At 40.1% G+C, this 8,267-nt stretch overlaps 1 protein-coding gene across 2 annotated transcripts in view; it reads right to left on the bottom strand.

Annotated features, from left to right (window-relative positions):
• Positions 1-2,727: 2,727 nt before the first annotated feature.
• SMG8 (SMG8 nonsense mediated mRNA decay factor) overlaps positions 2,728-8,267 on the bottom strand; it is a 10,855-nt gene continuing 5,315 nt past the window's right edge. The window contains exons 2-5 of one of the 2 annotated variants that reach the window (XM_006899432.1): positions 5,781-7,537; positions 4,893-5,038; positions 3,786-4,658; positions 2,728-3,155 (exon numbers count right to left, since the gene is read on the bottom strand). In XM_006899432.1, the coding sequence (XP_006899494.1) occupies positions 2,958-3,155; positions 3,786-4,658; positions 4,893-5,038; positions 5,781-7,533 (2,970 nt within the window). In that variant the 5' untranslated portion in view covers positions 7,534-7,537 and the 3' untranslated portion in view covers positions 2,728-2,957. Of the gene's footprint in view, positions 3,156-3,785; positions 4,659-4,892; positions 5,039-5,780; positions 7,560-8,267 lie in introns of those variants that run through there. The other variant, XM_006899433.1, reaches the window with a different exon arrangement.

The raw sequence follows: 8,267 nt of genomic DNA, 5'->3' as shown, positions 1-8,267 counted from the left end.
TCCTCTGAGGTCTCTTCTGACCCAGCGATTTTTAAAAAAAATTGTGTGTGTGTGTGTGTGTGTGTGTGTGTACCGTCAAATTGGATCTGACTGGTACAGGAGACTGTCCCTCCTTCTCCAACAGAGCATCTGGTGGATTCGAACTGCACACCTCTGGGATTGAAGTGCAGCTCCAGTGATTCTTAAGAATCAATCAGAAGCATCTGTTAAGCAAAAGATAACACAGGTACTGCTGAAGAAATATTAAGTCTAAATATTTTTAAAATGTAATTTTTTAAAAAATTTGCTGAAATGAGGTTTATATGACTGTCTTAGTCTGACTTCTCCAGGAGCAAAAACAGTGGCAGGGGAAATAATTATATGTACATGACACACTGTTGTGCAGGCTGCCTAGTTCCAAATCTAGGCATCAAGCTGGAGCTTTCTCCCAACTCATGAAGTTGCAGGGGTTGACATACCCAAAATCTATGGGTCATGTGGCAAGCCTCTGGCTCACATCTCAAGAACAAGAGGTCACAGGATGAGTCAGATGCACAATTGAGAGAGAAAGATTCGCAGAATGCCCATATACATTGACTGCAGGTCACATTCAAAAAACTTTCAACTGTTTAACTGCTCAGACCAGATCACAAAAAGGATGATTACATAATCCTGCAAATCACTGAAAATCATGGCCTAGCCAAGCTGACATATATTATTCAACTAAAAAAAACTCAAGCTTATTGCTGTGGAGTCAGAATGGACTCATAGATGACCCCCTGGTTGGGTTTCTGAGGCTGTAAACTGCATGGGAGAAGGCTGCCCATCTTTATCCCATGGAGCTGCTTGCTGGTGGATTCTAACCACCAGTGTGATCGTTGAGATTATATGTGCACATTTTCCTAATGCAGTACTCTGTAAACTTACAGATTAAATAAATAAGTAAAATAAAATTAAAAACATAAATATATACACACACACATGCATACATACAGGTTTGGAAGTAGGAGTGGCATCCACTTCCTAAATAACATGCCTCTGAAAACTCTACGAACTTTGAAAAATGTTGATAGTTATATAGTTGTAGAGGGGCTTCAGGCCTTTTGTTCATAGGGTTGCTATGAGTCATACTTGACTGGAAGGCAATCAACAACAATATATATGTATACACACACACACACCTACCTACACACATATTTTTACATATATAAAATATGCTCATTTACATATATCTATTTTATAGACAATATATATATCTGAACTTTTATGTGGATTATAAACACAACAGTGTAAAATCTGATATTATTCTACAGAAATCCAATTTAGTGTAGTTTTTAGAACTAAAAATATCAAGAAAATATATTCATTTAAACAGGAATGTAAAGTGCTTTATATAGAATAATGAAACTCACAGGAAAACAAGACAAAAAGAAATAACTTTTGTTCTTCCAAGTCGCTTTCTTAGAATAAAATTATTAATGTATATCTTACAGAGCTAACAAGTCATATTTCCCAAACTGAATGTGTTTTTAATGTCAGTCAAGAACCATACTAAGTAATGTGATTTTGGGAACTCTGGTGACCTAGCGGCAAGAAGCTGCGCTGCAATCCCAAAGGCATGAGGTTTGAATCCACCAGATGCTCCACTGGAGGAGGGGCAATCTCCTCCTGTGCCAGTCGGATCTGATTTGACGGTACACAAGAAAAAAACAACAGTAACAAAAGTGATTTTAAAAATTTAGAAAAGGAAGAAAAGGATGGAAGGTAAGATGAAGACTTATTCATATTCACTCACAGTCTCCCTTTTCTTTTTTTTTTAATGTTTTTATTATTGTGTGTGTGTGTACCGTCGGATCAGATCTGACTGGTACAGGAGGAGATTGTCCCTCCTTTCCCAGCAGAGCATCTGGTGGATTCGAACTATGCACCTCTGGGATTGCAGTGCAAGTCTCCCTTTTCTTAATCAAACTTAAGTACCTAAGTATAAAACACACTTAACAAGTCTAAAACTTAGGTGCTAATTACAAATTTTCCCTTGCATACTCTAAAATACCAAAAAACAAAGTATAAACAACTGCACTAGAGATTTGGCAAGTTACTTGGCACAGTTAGCTAATTGGTCATATATCAGTGTCACTATCTTGATGCTCCTGAAAGGTACTACAGATTTATAAGATTGTATCACTTAGCAAACTGCATTATAGCATAGGAATTTTTTAAAATAAAGTGTGTTTTGAATGAAAATGTTTTAATGGAAGTAACACTGACTTAAAAATTGCAACTCCTAAATAAAAAAATTGCAACTCCTTACTGCAATCCCAGAGGTGCATGGTTCAAATCCACCAGATGCTCTGCCAGGGAAGGAGGGACAATTTCCTCCTGTACCAGTCAGATCTGATTTGACGGTACACACACACAAAAATAATAAAAAAAAAAATCACAACTCCTATCAATCTAAGAATGAAATAGTACAAAGCCAGAATTACTCAATAGTAGAACTGAGTCAAGTAATTGTGTCTTTTTTTGCAATTACATCAAATCTATCCCCATCTTGTTACCAGTTAATTTATCTAATTATAATTTTTGGGGGAGTGGAAATCAGAAACATCATCTTAAGGAAAATCGCAACTAAAATACCAACTTTTGCAAAAATAAAGTTTTCACTTAACATAGTTATGTAATATTCAGCTGTAACAAAAACAAGGTTTATAAAAATTATTACAAACTAGAAATAAGAGAAAATAGACGTATCAACCATATATTTTGTCTTTTTCTAAACCAACCAACCTTTATTGGAAAGCCATAGCCCCATTCCCAATAAATATTAACAATATGAAATAGTGGAACAATTATTGTCCAAATACTGAACAAATCACAGCACATACATTCAAACAAACAAACAAACAAAAAAACTGTGCACAGCCACAATAATTGTGCACAGCCTGCTCAAGTTGAGTACTGAACCAGCTGAGAAACACTCATTGAGTTACTGCTTTGAGAACTCCACGAAGCACCTTATAACTCATTAACTGCACATTTTCCTTAGGAGGGAAGCAAGGTCCTCTTTCAGTCACATATGCATAGGGAAACCTTAAAACCCAAAGGCCATCAGGTGGGAGAGTGATTTCTTGTTTTTCTGGGTAAAAAACTGGACATGGTGGTGGGCCTGGCTGAACCTGAAAGAAAGCACAGGTAATACCATTATTTTTACACTTCTGAAGAAATACTTGCAAAATGAATGCCAAAACAATAAGATCAAAAACAAACTCTAAGATTAAGGAGGTATGAGTGCAGTCCTAACTTTAGTCAGATCGACTGGCTCATGATGGGGCAGGGTTCAGAGCTGTTGTACGTAGGGTTGTGCTGAGTCGCAGGCGACATACTACATAGTCTCATGTTATCCCATTTTCAACTTCAATTTCTGTTTCTGATTCAAATAAAGTCAAATAATGGTTTGGAATGATTTATATAGCTATAATTTCTTTTTCAAAAAAACAAAATACTAGGAATAACCAAAAATCCATTGCTGTCCAATTTTAACGCATAGCACCCTTACAAGACAAACTAGAACTGCTCTGTAGGGTTTCCATGGCTATAAATAAGTCAAAAGGATTGTCACATCTTTCTCCTATAGTGTGGCTGTTGGCTTTGTACTGTTGTCCTTTTGGTCATCAGCCCAACACTTAGCCCACTATTCCATGAGAGCTCCTGGAAAGTAGGTATGATTAAGACCTCTTAAAGATCTAGCTTCTGGTTTTTGTTGTTTGTTCACTTTTGGGTGTGTTTATGTTTGTGATATTTCTTACCTGTGGAATCAGTATTATCTGCAAAGGTGCATCAGGAACCACAACGAAGAGCCTCATAAGCTGGGCATAATGTGGTTTTAGCCCTCGACCCTGAGATGATGACAGAATATATAATGGCATATCGCTATTGAGGGCTTTTAAAGCTGATTCCTTTGGTCCACTTCCCATTACTTTCATTACTTTGTCAGGTCCCGAACACATGAATCTCCGGCCTCGAGAGTCTTCATATTCAAAGCCCACAAAAGCTCTAGCTATGTCATCCCGCCGTCTTCCTCTTCCCATCACAACTGCACTTCTCTTTCCAGGAATAGCCTTATTTGGAGCAGGCCAGGAATTAGTGTCTAAATCTCCTTCATCTTCAGCTCTGGTCTTGATGACTATGTCCCAAGGCATAAGATAGTTTGTTCCTGGAATGAAACCCTGTTGGTCCAAACCTGTATGAAAGTTATATGACTTAGCAGGGCCTAGTTTAACTAAAGACCAGCTGGAGAATTTGGGTAGGAGACCTTTAGGACAATTTGAATGTAGCATGCCTGGGAGATACTCAACTGTTGATGCCTGTCTATCCACCAAGTTTGGTCTCTTCTCAGTTTTCACCTCTCCTTGACCATGAACTTCTGGATTATCTCCTCCTGCTTGAGGATCTGCTGTATAAGTACCTAGGCTATCTGTGGACTGGCCTAAACTCAAAGCTAAACTCAGGCTTGTGCTCTCTCCTTGTGTTTGAGGTTCTTTTTCTTTCAGTTTATCAGCATCTGTATCTGGAGGGGCAGGAGAAGATTCATTTTTGGCAGGAGCAGGATCTGGAGTACTGGGTTCAAACACTGGGAAATTGATATGATCCAATTTTCCACAACATTTTTCTTCCAGAAGCTATGGAGAAAATACAAACTGTAAGCTTTTCATTAAAAAGAACCCATTCCTCACTTTAAAACACAAGATCAACAATCAATGTAATTAGCCAAAAAATATATGTTAAGAATTATCCCTCATTCATCTATCACAGAGGGGCACATTTGCTTTTCTAGGTGTTTTGCTCCCGAAAAGAATTTATTTTCACTCAGATAGTACTTAGCCAAAAGAAAGAGAGAAAAACTAGACATCTACCTGATAAAAGTCATAGTTAGCTGCTTTGATATCAAACGGGTCATCTCGAGGTGCTTGCTTCCTTCCACAATTACAGGCACCAGTGGATCGAGCGCGGCTATTATGATACAGAACAGGAGGATTTCTATCAGCCTCTGGTTTTTCTCCTACAGAAGATAATACTCACCATTAATTTCACAAATGCAAAACAAAGTATGAAATTTTACTTTGCATCCTACAGTATCTAACCCCTAAAATTCTCCACATAGCTCTTTGGAGATGTGAAGGAAAAACAAAAACAAACACTCAAAAGCCTGACCTACACACACACACACACACACAGTAAATAATTTACATCAAATAATTTATCTTTTTGGTCTAAAGTTATAAGGGTTCTAAGTGAATTTCTCATCCTGCCACCATCAGCATACTATTTTAAAGCCAAATAAAAGCCATTGTCATAGTCAAGTGTCAATTCAGTGACCCTCTAGCAGGCTTTAGAGGCTATAAATCTTAATGGGAAGGCTGTTTATTTTCCTCCCTCAGAGTGGCTGGTGGGTTCAAATGATCAATCTTTCGGTTAGCAACCCAACAAGTTATACTATCAGAGCTCATTATATTAATTCTAACCCAAGAAATTATCTCTAGTAAAAAAAGTTAACATGAAATTTCTGGAACTTTGTACTATTTAATAGCCTTCATTTACTAATCCACTATTTTTTTTTAAATACAAGAAAATAGCTTTTACAGAAAAAAAAACAAACACAAAACCAACCCTAACATTTGATGCATAAATTCCTGTAAGTTAGCTTTCAGAAATATAACACACAATGAACAAACTATACAAAACCAAGAATAAGGACACAGCTCAAAGTTTTGACTTTAACATGCTGAGAAACTTTTAGCTACCTGATTTAGGCAAGGAGTGAAATTTATGTACACAGTGTTGATCAGTTAAACTCCTCTCCTCACAGAGTTGATGGCCATTGCTCCAAAATTTGTAGCAGTCTTCATGTAACTGCATGGCATATTTGTGAAAGGCTGGACCCCTTGCATGCTGACTATATACTCTAAGAGCCTGTGCAAGTTGATTCTTATGGACAGTCATCGTGTAATTGTGAGGCAAATTTGACTGATAAGCACTATGAGCCATGGGTAAAGCTTTTTGGCACCGGTTTTCAGAGAATTTTGTGTCGATATCCAAAAACCCTTCCAAGACTTTAATACTGCTCAAAATCTTAGATGTTAGTTCTCCTGTGGGAGATGATGGGTCCTCCTCTTTCCCATCAATAACAACTTCATACAGTTTGGAAGCTGCCGAGATCCACTTTTGGTAAGTGGGGAGTTCAAAATGGGAGGGCTGTGGGTTCCTGCCCACACTATCATCAAAACCTTTCTTGCTCAGGACTAACTCCACATGTTGCCACAGGAATTCCCGAAGGGTGAAGTCTACAAGCTGGCCTGAAGAACTCGAGCTGCTGCTGTCAATGTGGAAGGAAAGCTGCTGGCGGCTGTGCTGTCTCATGACCTGGTATCGCCTGGGCCCAGGAAGAGGTGCAGGCACCAGTAAAGATTCTGGATCCTTCACAGTACAATGACTCCGAAGTTGGTCCAGCAACATGCCCACTGGATCCTCCTCCTGGCTTCCAGGAACTATGTACACAAAAGCTTGGTTGGCAGGCACAGTAAAGAGGCAGTTGATGCTCTGATTGGTCAAGACACGACTCTTCCGGAAGATTCTATAAATCTGGTCCTCCAAAGCATGCTGCAGTCTCCTTTTAGGAGAATGTTTCTTGGGCTTCTCTGGGTGAGCTGGGTCTTGGCTTCGAGGCGGTTCCACCTTGAGGGCCCCGTTAAGTTGAAAGAGGAAAAGGAGTCTAGGTGGGCAGGGTCGGCAGTTTAGCTTCCAGTCTTTGCCAACTGGACAATCTTTAATGGCCGTTTTGAGCAGGGGCAGTACTTTCTGTCTCAGCCCATCCAGGGCTCGGAATACCCGATCGTAGGTAATGTCAAAAGAGCAAGTCGGGTGGACCAGAAGCAGGATGTGACACACAGAGAAAAGGTAAAGGAGATTGAGGCACTGCAGCTTCTCTTGATGCTTCCAGAACTCATGTGCTTCTGCATGAGGTAAAGCGAGGCCACCTCCAGCTTCTCCACTCTGAAGCGCCCGACAAGCCCGGAGAAGCTGTGAATTGTCACAAATGGAGGTAAGAAGAAGATACAGAACTTTGCTTTCTTGGTTGTAATAGGCCTGTAGAAGGTTGTAGTCCTGCGAACCTGGCACGGTTCGGTTTCCTTCCGTGGCAGTTACACCTCCTCGAACTTGATCCCCGGTCCCGGGGCCTCCGGCTCCTCTTACCTCCCCGACGGTGCCAACCTCAGCCTTGATCCCCGGTTCTAGGTCCCCTGGATCTTGGTTGCGAAAGAGAGGAAAGACTTGCCGGTCACACACCGTATTCACCAGCGAGAACTTCTCGGAATTCAGGCGCAGACCGGTTTTGCCGAAGATTCCTACCACGCAGATCTCATCTTCGCGCCACGGAGGCTCCGGCCCGCCAGCCGTGCTCCCTCCTCCCTCTAGAGGGGCTCCTACGGGGCTTTCAGAGCCAATCCAGGCAGAGGCTCCCATCAGAAGCTCTCGCAAACTGACCGGCCCCGCCATGGTTCTGCATCTACTCCGGTCCTTCCGGTCCGCTTTACAAACCTAACCGGCTTTAGTCCACTTTTGAAATCCCTCCTCCTTTCCTCTAGTTCCTGATTTCCTTTCACCTTTGGTTCCGCCTCCCGCTCCTCCTTTTCTGGTTTTATGCCAGTTTTCTACGGTTGCATTTAAAAGCTGCTTTAAAGTAACCTTCAGTTTGAGATTATAGAAGTTTAGGGTAGAGGGAGTGGAAATTGGTAGCAGTTAGTTTGCATTTTAAAGGGTTAAAAATACTGCAAGAAGAGTGGTGACATCTAACAGAAAAGTAAAAAGCAAATCCTTTGCCTTCCAGCCAAATCCAACCCTATAGCTAGCATAGAACTGCCCCAAGCATTTTCAAGGCTGTAAATCTCGAGAAGCAGCTGGTGGATTCTTTTGGTTAATAACTAAGTGCTTTAACCATTGTGTACTCAAGACTCCTAACAGAAGAAAAGTGGTTTAACTACAACCTTACTATATATATAAGTGTAGTCTGAGATTCAGAAGTACAAGATACTTGGGTTTTTTTCCTGGTTTTTAATTATATTTTAAAAATTAATTTTAATGAAAGTTTATAGAGACTTTGGATTTCCATTCATTCATTGTTGCACTTTTCTCCCTGCCCAACACCCTCAAAGAACTTGTTTTTTAAAAAATTTTATTTTAATAATTTTAATGAACATTTACACAGATTCTGGACTTCCATTCATCCATTG

The sequence above is a fragment of the Elephantulus edwardii genome, unplaced genomic scaffold, assembly GCF_000299155.1.
Source record: "Elephantulus edwardii isolate Elephantulus edwardi_28Jun2011 unplaced genomic scaffold, EleEdw1.0 scaffold00257, whole genome shotgun sequence".
NCBI lineage: Eukaryota > Metazoa > Chordata > Mammalia > Macroscelidea > Macroscelididae > Elephantulus > Elephantulus edwardii.
The sequence above is the reverse complement of the archived record's forward strand: the minus strand, read 5'-3'. Positions and strand labels throughout refer to the sequence as shown.